Below are 17,357 nucleotides of genomic sequence, written 5' to 3'. Positions count from 1 at the left end.
GGGTTTGATTGATTACCCAGTACCCACATAAAGCCAGATTCACAAGGTGATGCACGTGTCTAAGGTTCATTTGCAGCAGCAGCAAGAGGCCCTGGCGTTGCCATTTTTTTTCTTCTTTCTCTCCCCTTGCAAATAAATATTTTTTAAAAAAACTGCAACAAGTGAAATCAACACCACATGAAGAACTCAAGAGCACTGGTGAAAGTAACTAAGTAAGCAAATAACACAGTATAAAAGCTTTTTTGTTTGTGACTTTTTACTCTATAATTAAGAAGACTGGACAAAAAAAAATTACAAGCCTACATTGATATTTTTTTCCTCTCACCCTGTAATGCCCTAGCCCACCTTGGAACTCTGCAGGCAAGGTGGCCATCACCAGATGAGAACCCTTAACCTTGGGCCAAAATAAACTAAATAAACCTCTTTTCTTTATAATATTACAAAAAAAAAAAAATCTGTGCCAATACAGCACATAGGATAGGAAACAGAAGTATACAGGAGCAAAGTTTTTGTAAAACTCAAGTTGCTGCCAATTTCAGCTATTCTAAGTTAAGACATTAACTGTAATGCCCAGGGGAAAAAGTCATGTAGAAAGGTGGGAAAGAAAGCTCCACCGAAGCTAGTAAGCTAGAAAAAGAGGAATCACCTACTCTGGAACCTGCCTGGACACATTGCCAACAGGGAAGCATTTGATGATGAGAGACTGATCTTCAGTTAAGAATGATGTGCATGAACCCTTTTCTTAGCCCAGCTACAGGAATAGCAGCTCTAAACCCAAGGATAGCTTGTTTGTGCTAGGACAGACAGTGACACCCTTGTCCTTGCAAAACTTGGGATCATATGTTTTAGCCACTTGGGGAATTCCTGTGGGAATGCTTCAGACACTTAATTTTGGCCCTCTCAGGCTGCAGTAGGGACTTAAAGGACAGGGATACCTTTTGTCTACTCCTTTTTGAAGCTAGACATATAAGGAAATCTTGGTTAAATCACAGGCACAGAAGATAAAAGAAGAACTTCAATAACCACATACAGCGAAGAAAAAAATACTTTGGAAAAAACACAAATGGGAGCTAAGGAGATGGCTGAGTGGGTAAAGTGAGACCTCAGTGTGGATCCCATGTGAAATGCTGGGTTTGGTGGTTCATATCTGTAATCCTAGTGCTGGGAAGGCAGAGGTAGGTGAATCCTATGGCTCACTGGCTAGTTAATATAGTCAAAACAGAGAGTTCTAGGTTCAGTGAGAAAATCCTATCTCAAAAATAAGGTGAAATGCTTGGGCTACAAGGCCACTGATAAATCCTGCTGTAGCTGAGCTGAAAACTTCCTCCTTATAGACCAGATGCCAATGGGTGCAATGGTAGCATGTCTGTTATGTGGGAAACCAACCACTCTCTAATTGGACTAGAGGCCTGCTACACGGGAGGGAATACATGCCTGACACTGAAAACCTACAACAGGGGAAGAAGTCATGAGCCCTAGTGGCGTAACGCCTGCTGGTATCTGGCTAAATATATACACTATGCTCACTGAATTGCCTGTTAAGCACTTCTTCTAACATTCATACCCATATATTAATGCTACTCTCACTTTTGGTTAGAGAAGCTTCTCTTTTCAGATGGCAGTGACCTTGGGATGATTCAAAAGGCACCATGGTGCTGAGAATAAGTGACAGAGGAGTACTTATCACTGAAATATCTCTATCACATCTTCCAAGGCTCAGTATCTCTTGCGGAAGAGGTGGCGGAAAGAATGTAAGAGCCAAAGGAAGGGTAGGACTCCTTACAACGTGTTCTCCCCAGACACAAAATGGCCTGGATATCCATGACTTCGCAGTGCCTGACACTACCTACACAAGACCATCATAATAGGAGGAAAAGATCATGACATCAAAACAAGAGAGACTGATTGAGAGAGGTAAAGGGTATGATGGTGAGTAGAGTTTCAAAAAGGACAGTGGGGGAGGGAGGGAATTACCATGGGTTATTGTCTACAATTGTGGAAGTTGTCAATAAAAAAAAAAAAAAAAAGAATAAGGTGGAGAGGAACTTAGGAGGACACCTGATATCAACTTCTGACCTTCACACAGATGTGCATGAGCAATCACATCACACAACATACATACACATATACTACACACACATTTCCACACACACACACATACGGACAACTATAGCTCTCAATAAGCAAAGATCATGAGGGGCTGAAGAATTTGATTTTCTTCACAACTACATTATAATTTATCCAATATCTTGTTCACAACAACAAAAAAAATCACAAAGCATACAAAGACATAGGAAAGTTGACCCATTCACAAGAAAAATGAATTTGGTTGAAACCAGCCCTCAAGAAGCCCAGGCATAGGAATTACAAGTTAGGGTTGCTAAAACAATTTGTCCAAACACACTCAATAATCTCATGAAACCACGAATGAAAGAATAACAGGGAGCTACAGAGAAGGTTTAGTGCTTAAAGGTGCTGTGTGCAAAGCCTGCCAGCTTGGGGGGGTGGTGAACGTCAATTCCCCAATACCCATATAAAGCCACGTGTACAAAGTGGCACATACATCTGGAGTTTGTTTGCAGTGGCAAGAGCCCTGGATTGCCCATTCTTACTCTCTAGCTCTGCTTACAAATAAATAAATTAATTGATTATAGTAAAATAAAATAAAAGGAAGTCAGGCATTATGGTGGCTTATGCCTGCAATCCGAGTACTTGTAGCACTTGGGAGGCTAAGGCAGGAGGTTCACTCAAGATCAGCCTGGATTCCCAAAGCAAGACTGCTCAAACACAGACAGACAGATAAATAGCAAACATACAATTAAAGCATACCAGAAATATAATGTATGGGTATCAGTTAAGGAATGGAAATTATCAAAAGAGATTCTGGAGTTAAAATATAGGCTAGACTGGACATGTAGCTCAGTTGGTAGAGTGCTTGCCTAGCACACTCAAGGTCCTGAGTTGGGTCCCCAGCATTGCACAAAACCAGGTATGCTGGTGTCTATCTGTAATTCCAGCACACGGGAGGTGGAGGCTGGAGGAATAGGAGTTCAAGCTCATCCTTGGCTACATAGCAAGTTCATGGTCAACCTGTGAGGCAGGCAGCATAGAGAATAGTTTAGCCATCTGGGACACTGCTTGGCTTGAGCAAGAAACTCTTCTCCCAAACAATGTACCTATTGAGAACCTGGGACCCCCACCTGGACTGAACTGCATGTACACTCCACTCCAAACAATGAACTGGTTTTCTCTTCCCCTTAATGACCAATACTCATTGAGATATATATTTTAGACACTCACATTAGGAACAGCAAGGGGGTGCCATCTAGCCTGGACTGGTTTTGGGAGCATGTGCAATAAGGCAGACTGTGTCCTCTAAGTGAGCTATTAGGGGAAAAACCCCAATTTACCATTGCATGCCTATGCACAGCTGAGCAAACACATGATTAAAATCAGAAGTATCAGGCTAGAGAGATGGCTTAGGGGTTAAGGTGCTTGCCTGGAAGCCTAACAACCTAGATCCCATGTAAGCTAGACACATGCATACAAGGCAACTCACGCATCTGGAGCTTGAATTGGCTAGAGGTCCTGGTGTGCCAATTCTCTCTCATTAAAAAATAAAGAAAGATGGGCTGGAGAGATGGCTTAGCGGTTAAGTGCTTGCCTGTGAAGCCAAAGCAAATGAACTCCAGACACGTGCACCCCCTTGTGCATCTGGCTAACGTGGGACCTGGGGAACCGAGCCTCGAACCGGGGTCCTTAGGCTTCACAGGCAAGCACTTAACCGCTAAGCCATCTCTCCAGCCCCCCTAAAAATCTTATAAGAAGTCCCAGATCATTTCCTGAGGCTCTTGAAAACTCTCCATTCAAGTGGCCTACCACCCCTTTGGCAGACTATTCAAACCTTTACTATTGCCTGGCTTTTAGTAAGTTGTCTCTCTGCATAACTCCTTGTATGTGACTTTCTTCAATTCTTTGAGTAAGACACTAAGAACCTGAAAACACCCAAAGACCATCAGTAACATCCAGGCTACATGAGATGCTGTCTTCAAAAAATAAAAGCAAAGCTGTAACAAAAAATTCACATGGAGATTCACCCACAGATTTGAACAGGCAGAATAATCATCAAATTTAAAGACAAGGTAACCAAACCAATGTGTTCTGGTCAGAAACAAAAAATCAATGGACAAAAGTACATTTCTTGAAAAGATCATAACACTTGACAACCTCAGATAAACTGATTAAGAAAAAAGAAGACTCAAATGACTAAATCAAGAATAAAGGGAACATTCTATTAGCAAATCTGTTATAAACTCTTTGTTTTGTATTTACCATGAAATGTAGTACTTTTGGTCTTCTTGAAGTCAGGTTTTTGGTGTAGACATTCCATGGCTGACACAGACTGGCTTCTAGGCAGCCCCCGCTTAAGTGATCTCTTTGAAGGAGAAAGCATTTCCTGGTTGAAGAGATTTCTTCGAACTTTGGTCACTTCTAACAGCATGGGGAGGAGGAGGAAAGAAAAACTCATTATCAATAAACTTGAAAAGCTGGTATCTAAACACAGAAATGTCTAAGGCAACTAATCCATATTCACATTATTCAAAAATTTCCTTCTTAGATAATATATTTCCATGGTACCTCAAAACTATTTATTCTCACAGAGTCCAAATAAATTTCTATGTAATTTTGTACAAGGTAGAGTTACGGATATACAGCTGTCTGCATCACTTGTTCCAGATTCCTCTATGAACTGTCTTTGTAACCAGGTTGAATAATCAGTCAGCCATAATGAATGCCAGGATGTTCATTCTTTTTAAAATATCTTTATTGCTAGGTGTGGTGGTGCATGCCTTTCATCCCAGCATTTAAGAGGCAGAGATAGCAGGATGGCCACAAGTTCAAAGCCACCCTGAGACTACATAGTGAATTCCAGGTCAGCCTGAGCTAGAGTCAACCCTATCTCGATAAACAAACAAACAAACAAAAAACCCCCACAAAACAAAACAGTATTTATTTGCAAACAGAGAGAGAGAGAGAGAGAGAGAGAGAGAGCGCGAGCATGGCGCGCGCGCCAGGGCCTCTAGCCACTGCAAACGACATCCAGATGCATGTGCCCACCTTGTACATCTGGCTTAAATTAGTATTAGGGAATTGTACCCAGGTCTTTAGGGTTTATATATCTTAACCACTGAGTTATCTCTCCAGCCACCCCGCCCCCTGTTTTTGTTTTGTTTTGTTTTTTGTTTTTTTTTGAGGTAGGGTCTCACTCTAGCCCAGGCTGACCTGGAATTCACTATGTAGCCTCAGGGTGGCCTTGAACTCATGGCGATCCTCCTACCTCTGCCTCCTGAGTGCTGGGATTAAAGGTGTGCGCCACCACACCTGGCTTCCGTTCTTTTTTTTTTAAACAAAAATGTTTTATTTATTTATTTTCAAACACACACACAGACACTTACTATAGACTCATAACTGGCCAAAGTGCTGAGAGTAAATGGCTGTTGAAAGCTCTCCCATAATTGGAACATCTATAGCAGCCCTCCAAGGCTTCAAGGAACACACTGGAGGAGGTGGCAGAAAGAACATTCACAGCCAGAGAAAGGGGTAGAGTATAAGAGAATGCTTTCTTCCAGGCATACACAGCCATTCCACTCTTGAACTCTCAGTAGTTATGATTACCTGCACAAGACCTACACAAGTTTGAGCCTGTCAACATTCCACTACACAGTGAGGAGGAGCTCATAAAGCCTACCCCTTCCTGAGGATCTCTGGGGACTGGGAGGGGGGGTAGGGAAATTTTCTTCCCTGGTATAGCCACTGCTAAATAGTTATACTACTGTAAACAACCTTAATTAAACTCAGCGGGTCATCAAAACACAACACACAAGTAGGAAGTTGACTACTTGGGAAGAGGAAAGGGAGTCTTAGTGAAGAGGGAAAGAAGAGGGCAATGGGAGGGGTGACTATGATCAAAATACACTTTACACATGTATGAAAATGGCACCACATGTATAACAATGTCACGAAACCCATTATTGTATAATTAATATATGGTAATAAAAAGTTAAAATAGCTGGATGTGGTTGTACACACGTTTAATCACAGTACTTGGAAAGCAGAAGTGGGGGGATTGACATGAGTTTGAGGCCACCCTAAAACTACATAGTGAATTCCAGGTCAGACTGGGCTACAGTGAGACCATACCTCGAAAAACAAAAACAAAAACAAAACAAAACAAACAAAACTAGGGCTGGAGAGATGGCTTAGCAGTTAAAGCCCCTGCCTGTGAAGCCTCAGGACCCAGGTTCAATTCCCTAGTACCCATGTAAGCCAGATGCACAAGGTGGCACATGTGTCTGGAGTTCATTTGCATTGGCTAGAGGCCCTGGCCTGCTCATTTCCTCATTCTTGCTCTCTGTCTCTTTTTTTTTTTTTTTTCTCTCTCTCAAGTAATTAGGTAAATAAATAAGTATAACATTTAAAAACAAAACTAAACTAAAATAATTTGAGGGATGGGAAAATGACTTAGTGGATAAAAGTACTTGTTTTTTTAAGAATGAGGAGGTGAATTTGGAAGCCCAGAATGCATATAAATCTGGATGACGTACTAAGTTATTGTAATCCCAGAAGCTTGCTGGTATATGCAGTGGTGAGCAGAGACCTTACCGCAAACATTGTTAACAGGACTAACATCACAAAGTTATTCTCTGACTTTCACACATGTGCCATGGCATGTACATATTACACACACACACACACACACACACACACACACACACACACACACACACACAGAGAGAGAGAGAGAGAGAGAGAGAGAGAGAGAAAAGGAATAATTTTTATTTAAATTGTAGAAAAGAAGGAAGGGAGGGAGAAAGGGAAAGAAAGAAACTACAAAGTTGAGAACTACTTGACAAAACTACTGAGAGAGCTGGAGGGATGGCTTAGCAGTTAAGGCACTTGCCTGCAAAGCCAAAGGACCCAGGTTCAATTACCCTAGGACCCATGTAAGCCAGATGGACAGGTAGCTCATGCATCTGGAGTTCATTTGCAGTGGCTGAAGGCCCTTGTGTGCCTCTCTATCAAGTAAATAAATAAAAGTCAAAAATTAAAAAAAAAATTTTTTTTAAACTACCAAGATGGTTGTAACCTTAATTTTAAGCAAAATAGCAGATGGAGGTGACTCAAAATTCACCATAGGTGAATTCATTTATGAGCAGCACATTTAAATTAATCAAAAGTTCAGAAAATGTTTCTCTCTTCTATCATAATAGTCCCTGTTACTTGACTTAGGCTGTAAAACTCACTTATGATATGAAAGCCAAATTTGGCTTTTTTTTTTTTTTTTTTTTTTTTTTTTGGTTTCTCGAGGTAGGGTCTCACTCTGGCTCAGGCTGACCTGGAATTCACTATGTAGTCTCAGGGTGGCCTCGAACTCTCGGCAATCCTCCTACCTCTGCCTCCCGAGTGCTGTGATTAAAGGCGTGCGCCACCACGCCCGGCTCAAATTTGGCTTATTTTTAATTTTCCAATGTTTTAACAAAATTAACAGCTACAGAAAATTTAAGAAAAATAAGGTAATAATATACATCTGTTACTGAAACTCACCAACTATCAATATTTGTTTTATCCTTCCGTTCCTGACTTCCCCTGAACTTTGGAGAATTAAGTTTTCAGACTTTAAAATTAACTTCAGATCTATGCAGGGATCATAGACTGAACTTAGCTGTCGTGTTTAAATTCCTTTCAGATAAAACAGTTGTACTGCTTCTCATCTTTTTTTCCCCTCTCTTCCTTCCTTCTTTTCTTTTTTTTCTTAGTTTTTTTTCAAGGTAGTGTCTCACTCTAGCCCAAGCTGATTGCAACTCACTATGTAGTCTAAAAGCTGGCCTCAAACTCACAGTGATCTTCCTACCTTGGTCTCCTGAGTGCTGGGATTAAAGGTGTGCACTACCATGCCCAGCCTTTATTTTTGTTAAGCAATAATAATAAAAGGCTGTAATTTTTTTTTTTTTTTTTTTAATAGAGAGGCAGAATGGGTGCACCAGGGTCTTCAGCTGCTCTGGACAAACTCCAGATGTGTGTGCCCCCTTGTGATTCAATGCGTAACATTGCACACTTTAGTCTGGCTATGTGGGACCTGGAGGTTCAAACATGAGGTCTTAGGCTTTGCAGGCAGATGCCTTAACCACTAAGCCATCTCTCCAGCCCTAAAGTTGCATTCACTTAAATACATGCAATCAAAGCAATTTGTCAATCTAATAAATAATGTGTGCTCTGAGAAACCAAAGCATACCTTGGCCTGTGTCCTTCACAGGGATTGGAGGCTGCACAGGAGCAGGATGTGAACTCTCCTGAAAAACGAGGAACAAAGGAAATCTAAATAGGCATTCACTTCAAATGAAAACTAAAAAATTCCACCTGAAACCCTTTGACAGAATGGGCACACTAGGGCTTCTAGCCACTGCAAACAACCTCTAGACACATGGACCACCTTGTGTATCTGGATTACATGGATCCTGGGAAATCAAACCTGGGTCCTTTGGCTTTGCAGGCAAGCACCTTAACTGTTAGGCCATCTTTCTAGCCCTTGTTTTTTCTTTTTTAATTCACTATTGAAGTCAAATGTACTGAAAAATACTTTTCTAAGAGAATATCAGAGTCTTTTCATAGTTATATCTTATTTTTCAGTGATCTTTCAACTTATTTATTCTTTTACAAGTTTTATTATCTACATTAAAAAGTTTGAATTAATTTATTCCCTCCTAACTTTTATGTGTTTTCTTCATATTGTCTATAACTATCATAATTCTTGAGTAAAATAGTTCCTCTCTTAAATTTACATTTCTGCTGGGAGTGGTGGCACATGCATGCCTTTAATGCCAGCACTCTGGAGTCTGAGGTAGGAGGATCCCTGAGTTTGAGGCCAAACTAATTCCAGGTCAGCTTAGGCTAGAATAAGACCCTGCTTCGGGAGAGGGGAGGATTTTATATATGTATATTATATTTCCTTATTCCTTTGGTTAGTTTTATATATGTTCAATACTGGTTAGCCATCTCTAATCCCAAAAACCAAAATCAGATCTGCTCTAAAATCCAGTTTTTAGTATCAACACTCTATGTGAATACTCCAAAACCCACACAAGTCTGAAATGTGAAACACTTCTATTCCTAAGCATTTCAGATAAGGAATGCTCACTCTATACTGTACCCTCCAGAGTTGATTTCCTAAAAGTGGAGACACTGTCTTTCATCCTTATTGTGTCAACACCAGCTGGCAGGAATAATGCATTGCTATTTCTTGTCTGAGTACTTTACTTACGTTTTTCACAGCTCTTTTGGACACTTTGGGAACTTCAATTTGCCGTAGATTCTGTGAAACCTCTGCAAGGCTTTTATGTCTTATTAATGCATTTTTCCTTTAAAAAATAGAAATAATATATCAAGACACCCCAGATTGAGAGAACATGTAGTTAAACTGAATGAAACTATAGAGTCTAAAATAAATAATATAAATTACCTTATTTCTTGGGTTTGGCATTAATTATGACAAGTCCAGAATTTCCAAAAGTAACTACTTAACTACTATAAGTGGAACTAGCTAATAATGAAAAGCATCAAGGGAAAATTAAAAAGTAAGCTAAAACCATAATCTTATTTCATAAAAGGTTCCTAGAAACCACATGTGGACAGTAAAGAAGGACTTTGCAAAGTAAAATACGCAGCACATAGCTCCAAGGAGCTATAAAGTGTCAGGTGCTACTTGGAAGGACTCCTGGTATTTGGCTTCTGTGATTCAGATACAAAGGCAACTATTAATTCCGTACATCAGATGGTCAAAAACAACAGGACAGTGGTTTAAACCTGCCTTGTGTATGAAGTGTAACTATAGTGCAAGTAACTCCTTGGAAGCCTTGGGTAGGATGCTACCTTCTCTTCTTGGCTGATCGGGTCCGCAGCTCCTCCAGCTGGTCAGATTCAGTGCTGCCCAACACTGATCTGGGAGCACATGATGAAAGAGGCACAGAACGAAGAGGTGACTTGCTCTCTTGTGTCATGGAGTCATCACTGAAAAATTCTGTAGGAAGGACATCAGCTAACTTCTGAGGAATCGAAAACCCCAGGCTGTGATAAAGTTTTCCAATTGTTGTTGGGATGGAGCCAATGTACCTGTGGAGCATATTAGTTAAATATGGAATAGAGTTACCATTTTACCTCCTCTATTCCCCTTCTCACCCAGCATGAGAAAAGGTCCTTGCAATCCCATGATTCTAAGAACACCATGTCTAGCTAGCTCCTGGTAAAGCGATGTTAAAGTGAATTAAAAGCCATCAAACTTACAATCTCAAAATCTCCTCCAGAAACTCTGAGAGGTATGCCGAGTCCTTGGTGAGACACACCATACGCAGCAGATCTGTCACCTGAAAATTTTAGAAAATTACTATATGCGTCTGCTTGGCAGCAAAAAGCAGAATAAATTCGCAAGGCACTAAGTTGGGTACTTGCCTCCTCCACTACCTGCTCCATCTCATCTGTACTTTCCAGTACTGAAGGGCACTGCAGACACATTTCCAGGCGAAGAAACACCTGAAGCTGGCACCTTGGAAGAATAAAATACTTGGTCACATCTACTTTGAGTGTGACTTAACTAAAAACTCCCCTTTGAAGCACAGACCTATTTAGACAAGAAATTACTAAAGGGCTGGGATGTAGCTCAGCAGTAGTGTTGGCCTAGTATGCACAAACACTGGATTCAATCTCAAGCGCTGGGAAGGGGAAGGGTGTTGAAAAGGGAGGAAAAAAAAGAGAGAATGATCAGTAAGAAGAGGGACGGGAGGGAGGGAATTACCATGGGATTTTTTTTATAATCATGGAAAATGCTAATAAAAATTAAAAAAAAAAAAAAAAGAAGAGGGACGGACCGCTTTGTCTAAATATTGATGTACTCAGCAGGTAAACAGGTGACTCAAACTGCCCTTTAGAGCATCACAAAAGCATGCTCAAGTAGTCAGCAATTTCAAATAGATTCAAATTGACCTCAGAGTATTGTTTTGGAGAAATGGTACAAGTAAACAAAGTGGTTACTTACTCTTTGACTTTGTCTTCTTTATCCAGTTTTTTCCCTAGATTCTGTCGAAGACTTTTACTAGTTTTTAAGAGGTTACTTTTCACATGATTCAGGCAGTTTACCTGAAAATATAAAATGACATCGGAGAATACTAAGTTACTTATAATTTCTAGTCTCTTTCACTATTGATTAATGCTCTAAGAAGTAGTACATCCTTTATATACAACCCTCTTCTTTCAATTGAATGAAAAAAAAAAACCCACTGAAACAAGGATTTTTCTTTTATATCTTAAAGAGAAAGTGGTAGGGAAAAAAAGTATTTGTGAGCAAGTGAGCATAGACACAGCAAATCTGAAAATCTCAACTGTTAAAAAGAAGGTTCCACAAAGCAGTGATGGACGAGTCTACTATATAAATAATTTCTTTGTTTGCTATAGAGAAAGAGCTCTTTTTAACATGGAACATGAATAAAAGCAATAAAAAGATGGTTCCAAACAGTGGTTTACAACATTCATAGTCTGTAAGTTATGTAAGGAGATTTAAAAACTAACAGATGCCTAAGTCCCAAGACCAAGAGGCCTGGGGGTAGTCAGTCTGGAAGAACAGGCATTAGCATTTAAAAAGAAAAAAACAAACAAACATGTTCTCCCTCATATGTGGATCCTAGCTACAGATGATTGGGCTTCTGCGTGAGAAGGAAAATACTTAGTAGCAGAGGCCAGTAAGTTAAAAAGGAGATATAAAGGGAAGAGAAAGGAAGGGAGGAGGGTACTTAATAGGTTGGTATTGTATATATATAAGTAGAATGATTGAGATGGGGAGGAGATATGATAGAGAATGGAATTTCAAAGGGGAAAGTGTGGGGGGGAGGGAGGGTATTACCATGGGATATTTTTTATAGTCATGGAAAATGTTAATAAAAATTGTGAAAAGAAAAAAATAAATAAATAAAAAGAGTTCTAAGTGCTTCTCAAGGGCAGTTAAGGTTCAAAACCATTGGTTTAGGGCTGGAGAAATGGCTTAGCAGTTAAGGTGCTTCCCTGTCAAGCCTAAGGACTCAGGTTTGACTTCCCAGAACCCATGTAAACCAGAGGCACAAGGTGACGCGTGCGCACAAGGTGCAAGAGGCCCTGGCACACCAATATTCTCTCTCACCCTCTCTCTCATTTAAAAAAAAAAAAAGTGCTTTCATGTGACGGGACCCATTTGCTCCATTTCTTTGATTTCTGAACTACCAGCTTACCACATCTACCTTCCAAGGTCTGAACTGTGCACTTACTCTTCTGCTCATTATTTTTTTTTTCTCATTATTTTTGAATCACATATGATGGGAAATGCCCAAATCCACCAAAACACTACATCTATGACAATAATTACTGGACTTTCTTACTTCTAATTCCTTGGTGCCTTTTGATTTTAGAAAAGCTTTAATGGTTGAAACCATGTTCTGAGCACAAGAATACAATGTGGCTTCTCCTGCCGTCAGAGTCTTTCGGTAACTTTCATGTATATAAGATAGTAGCTCCTCTTCAGTTTTAAGATCTGTGAAAAAAAGAAAACTTGATTATCATATTCAGACCAGTTCACTGTATCATTTAAGGGTTTATTAACTGGGGAGATTTTTACCTCCCAGGAGACACATATGGATTGCCATGCCTGGTGACAGTGGTTATTAGTAGGTAGTATGTAAATGCTAGGAATGGTGTTAAACATCCTGCAGTTCATAGTACCGGTCAAAGAAGGAAGAACTACTCTAAAATGCCCATAGTGCCAAGATTGAGAAAAAACAGAGACAAGTGATTAATTTTAAGGCTTTACAAGGATACATAATATAAATTTCACATTTAGGGGGAAAAAAAAAAACTTTTTTGTTCATAAATGACACAATTATCTGTAGAAAATCTGAAAGAGCAAGAAAACTGGAATTAGGAAAGACTATTACTATACAGACTCATAACTAACCAAAGTGCTGACAATATCTTTTTCTTCTTTTTTAATCATGAAGTTTATGAACAAACTGCATGTTGGTCACATTCCCCTTGGGTTATTTATTTAACCTCTTTCTGCCCCTTTCCCCACCCCCTTTCCAGTAAAGGCTCTCCTCAGTGGGGCTTTTGGTATTCACCATGGGGACATGAATACACCATTCTCTGTGGAGTGTGGGGACAATGCCTTAGGGTATGTTTTCCCATCCTGTAGCTCTTACAATCTGTCTATCCCCCTTCCTAAATGTTCCCTGAGCCTTGGTGGGTGTGTTGTAAGTTTATTTTAGTGTTGAGCTCTCTCATAACCTCTAGATTTCTGCTTTGATGAGTTTTGAATGTCCTCAGTGTCTATTTCCACTTCCCTGGAGCTGGCTGTCAACAAGCAGTAAGAGCAGTATTAATATTTAAATTATTACTTCCTCTGCAATGCACTTCCTCCTGCTAAGCAGTCTGCTATTTTTTCTTGTACTGATGGAGGACCTTGGTTCTCTCTCGTTTTCATTGCCATTGCCTAGTGCTTTGGAGTGGGATCTCCCCAGGACCCCTCCCATGGGTTGTAGCAGAATCTCCTGGAGGTTACAGCCAGGGTCACTGTTGCCCTGAACATCTGCCTCCTGTCACTTGTTTTTGTTGTTTTTTTGATCCTTTCCCAGTTATCTGCTGCTGTTGGTTAAGGCGGGGCTAGTCTGGCAGATGGAAGTACTTCCCAGACAGGGTCCTGCAAGTAGTACTGCCAAGTAGTCGCTGGCTAGAGTCAATCCTTGCTTATTGTGTGGTTGCTGGAAGCTCCTCGCTTATTCCTGCATCTCTGCTGGGGTCTCCCTGAGTTTAATAATTCCCTCCACACTTTCACTTTTTGGTAGAAGAGTGTTTGTTCTAGGTTATCTTGCTTCCTTTTTCTCCAGATTTCTTCGCATAGCCCTTAATCTGCCATTTTAACAGTAAGTCCCTCTACCCCATTACACTCTTTTGTTTTAAAATTATTTGTTTATTTATTCACTTGGGTGGAGGAATGGCAATGCCAGGACCTCTAGTGTATGGGCCACCATGTGCATCTGGCTTACATAGGTTCTGGGGAATCAAACCTGGCTTCACAGGCAAGTGCCTTAACCACTAAGCCATCTCTCCAGCCCTTCCCTTCCCGCATTACACTCTTAAACTCTCAGCAGCTGTGATTATCTGTGTAAGATCTGCACAAGAATGGGCCCATCATTATTCCATCACAAAGCAGGACACAGCCCATGAAACAGAGAGAGAATGGGCACAGCAGGGCCTCTAGCCACTGCGAAATAACTCCAGACTCATATGCCACTTTGTGCATCTAGCTTTGTGAATAATGGGGAATCAAACCCTGGCTGTTTGGCTTTATAGGAAAGCACTTTAACCACTGAGCCGTCTCTCCATCCCTGATTTTTTTTTAAGGCCTGAATAGAAATCTCACAAAAGAAAATACTCAGACAGCAATCAAATACATGGAAAGAACATGTCTTGAAGAGAGTGGCAAGCATTTTACCAACTAAGTCATCTCTCCAGTCTACTTTATATTTCATTGATTTATTTATTTTTCTTTTGGTTAGTAGGATGTTTTATTTTCAGACCTTTCACAAGGCTTTTTGAGAGTTTTCAGACTGATCAATTTCTTTCTTTCTTTCTTTCTTTCTTGTCTGTCTGTCTGTCGTCTTTCTTTTAGTTTTTCAAGGGAGGGCCTCACTCTTGCCCAGACTGACCTGGAATTTGCTATATAGTCTCAGGCTGGCATTGAACTCACAGCGCTCCTACTTCTGCTTCATGAGTGCTGAGATCAAAGATACCACACCTGACTCAAACTGACCATTTTCTAACGAGAAAGTAAAAGTCATTTGTACATCACTCAAATTCTGAAAAAAACTCATTTTGGGCTGAAGGTATGGCTGAGCGGTTAAGATGTTTGCCTGCCAAGCCAAAGGACCCAGGTTCAATTCCCCAGGACCCATGTTAACCAGATGCACAAGGGGACACATGCCTCTGGAGTTTGTTTGCAGTGGCTGTAGGCCTGGTGCGCCCATATTCTCTCCCCCCACTTTCTCTGTCAAATAAATAAATAAAAATTTTTAAAAAAAACAACTTATTTTTCAGATAGGCTCTCAGGGAACTCAGAATGGTTTCAAACTCATTACTTAGCTGACAATGAGATGCTTTGTTTTCCCTTGGTTTTCAAGATAGCGTCTTGCTCTAGCTCAGGCTGACCCAGAACTCACTACATAGTCTCAGGGTGGCCTCGAACTCATGGTGATCCTCTTATCTTGGCCTCCAGAGCGCTAGGATTAAAGGTGTGCACCACCATGCCCAGCGCTGACAATGATCTTAATCCCGCCTCCAGCTTCCGAGTGCCAGGATTACTGGCCTGAACCACCACATCTTGGTTTATGTAGCACTGGGGACCCAACTCAGGGCTGTATACATGCTAGGCAAGCACTCTTATCAACTGAGCTGCTTCCTCAGCTAGTAGCTGTTTCAGATTAGTTTTATTAGTTTATTATATATATGCACACATACATATACACACATAAACATACAAACATACATGTATGTATGTAACTAGCTGGAGTCATTAATTTTATCTCTATATACAGAGCACAGATCTAAGAATGAGGTATCTTTCAGCTTATTGCATTCATCCTAACATACTTTCAAGCATGTAGTTAAGGGACATGAATAGTTTAAACATATGAATTATGTAAAAGAGTAAACAGTAGCCGAATGTGGTGCTACACACCTTTAATCCCAGCACTCGGAAGGCAGAGGTAGGAGAGTGCTTGAGTTCAAGGCCAGACTGAGACTATATCATAAATTCCAGATCAGCCTGGACTACAGTGTGACCCTACCTTGAAATCAAAAAAACAAAAATAAAGAGTAAAACTACCAAATGCTAGAATAAATACCTTTAAGTTTAGAACTTCTTAATGTTCTTCCTTTGTCTTCCAGTTTATCTGCCATTCTTCCACCAGCTGTCTTCTGGAGCCCTTTCTCCACAGCCATGTCTGGACTGCCATCTGGATGTAACTTCTGAGCTTTCACATTCAGCCTTGCCACGTTCAGCATCTTCAAGGAACGGGACATGGTGTTCATCTTCTGTCTCACTGGAGTGCGAGGAATACCACCTATTAAAATGTCAGCATGCAAAGAAAAGCCAACTTTCATTTCTGTAGAACCAAAAACCATTTTACTTAGATAATATGAAAGAATATTGAGATGAAGTATAGTCTCTCAGAAATTATCTGAATTAGGCAGTTCTTGTATTTTTTTCTACCCACAGTAAGGGTCAAAAAGCTACCTCTTTTTTATTTTTATTTTATTTTATTTTCCCGAGGTAGGGTCTCGCTCTAGTCCAGGCTGACCTGGAATGTACTATGTAATTTCAGGGTGTTCTCGAACTCACTGCTCAGGAAATAAACATATCAATATTTCTTATACAAAGCAAATGCCAAACACACCACATTTGGTATCGCCCAATGGCCAAAGAATAATGATGAAACTTATTTTTTGGAGTACTAGGGATAGAACTCAGAGCTTGTACAAAGGCAAGTATATTACCATTATAATGAAACTTCTGAATGACAACTTAGCAATCTGCATCAAAAACACTGCAGTGTTCACATTCTTTAATATAGTAACTTATTCTTGGAAACTATTGCCAGGACAATCAGTCAAAATATATGGATGAGGCAGGCATGGTAGCACATACCTTTAATCTTAGTACTTGGGAGGATCACCGTGAGTTTGAGGCCACCCTGAGACTACATAGTGAATTCCAGGCCAGCCTGGGCTAGAGAGAGACCCTGCCCCAAGAAAACAAAACAATATATACGTATAAAATGGATGGGGACTTCTGGTTAAGATGGCGGAACCACACCAAAAGCAGCCTGGGGGAAAAAGAAAAAAAAAATAGCAAAATACACACTTTTACTAAAAAATGAGGTGTATAAGAAATTGAAATGGCAGCGGAGAAGTAGGAGAGATCCAGAGCCTGCACAGGCCGGCAGAAGCAACTCCAGCAGTGGCATTGCCAGGTCTGTGGGGCCACAGCCACCAGGCTCGGCTTGAGCCGCAGGAAAAGCCAGGTGCGGAGAGCTTCCACTCACACCGGAGCTCCCTGCAAACTCAAGAAACGTGAAGGGAGAATGGCAGTGAGCAATGGAGGAGCAAATCATGAGGTTAAAGAACATGTGGACCAGCAAGAGAACTAGAGCAGCATCAGTTGCCTCCCCTCCCCCACTGCCAGTGCCCAGCTCCTGGCGAACAGAGCAGCGAACCAGTGAGCTGGCCTC

General features: G+C 40.7%; 1 protein-coding gene across 2 annotated transcripts in view; it reads right to left on the bottom strand.

Moving 5' to 3' along the window:
• The window catches only part of Ticrr (TOPBP1 interacting checkpoint and replication regulator), a 48,082-nt gene that overhangs the window by 10,569 nt on the left and 20,156 nt on the right, over positions 1–17,357 (bottom strand). Inside the window, exons 7-15 of one of the 2 annotated variants that reach the window (XM_045145998.1) lie at positions 15,972–16,190; positions 12,456–12,607; positions 11,087–11,187; positions 10,504–10,597; positions 10,339–10,418; positions 9,928–10,167; positions 9,320–9,416; positions 8,294–8,351; positions 4,333–4,491 (exon numbers count right to left, since the gene is read on the bottom strand). In XM_045145998.1, coding sequence (XP_045001933.1) covers positions 4,333–4,491; positions 8,294–8,351; positions 9,320–9,416; positions 9,928–10,167; positions 10,339–10,418; positions 10,504–10,597; positions 11,087–11,187; positions 12,456–12,607; positions 15,972–16,190 — 1,200 coding nt within the window. The remainder of the gene's footprint in view (positions 1–4,332; positions 4,492–8,293; positions 8,352–9,319; positions 9,417–9,927; positions 10,168–10,338; positions 10,419–10,503; positions 10,598–11,086; positions 11,188–12,455; positions 12,608–15,971; positions 16,191–17,357) is intronic. The other variant, XM_045145999.1, reaches the window with a different exon arrangement.

This window comes from Jaculus jaculus, chromosome 3 (genome assembly GCF_020740685.1).
Source record: "Jaculus jaculus isolate mJacJac1 chromosome 3, mJacJac1.mat.Y.cur, whole genome shotgun sequence".
Lineage (NCBI taxonomy): Eukaryota > Metazoa > Chordata > Mammalia > Rodentia > Dipodidae > Jaculus > Jaculus jaculus.
The sequence above is the reverse complement of the archived record's forward strand: the minus strand, read 5'-3'. Positions and strand labels throughout refer to the sequence as shown.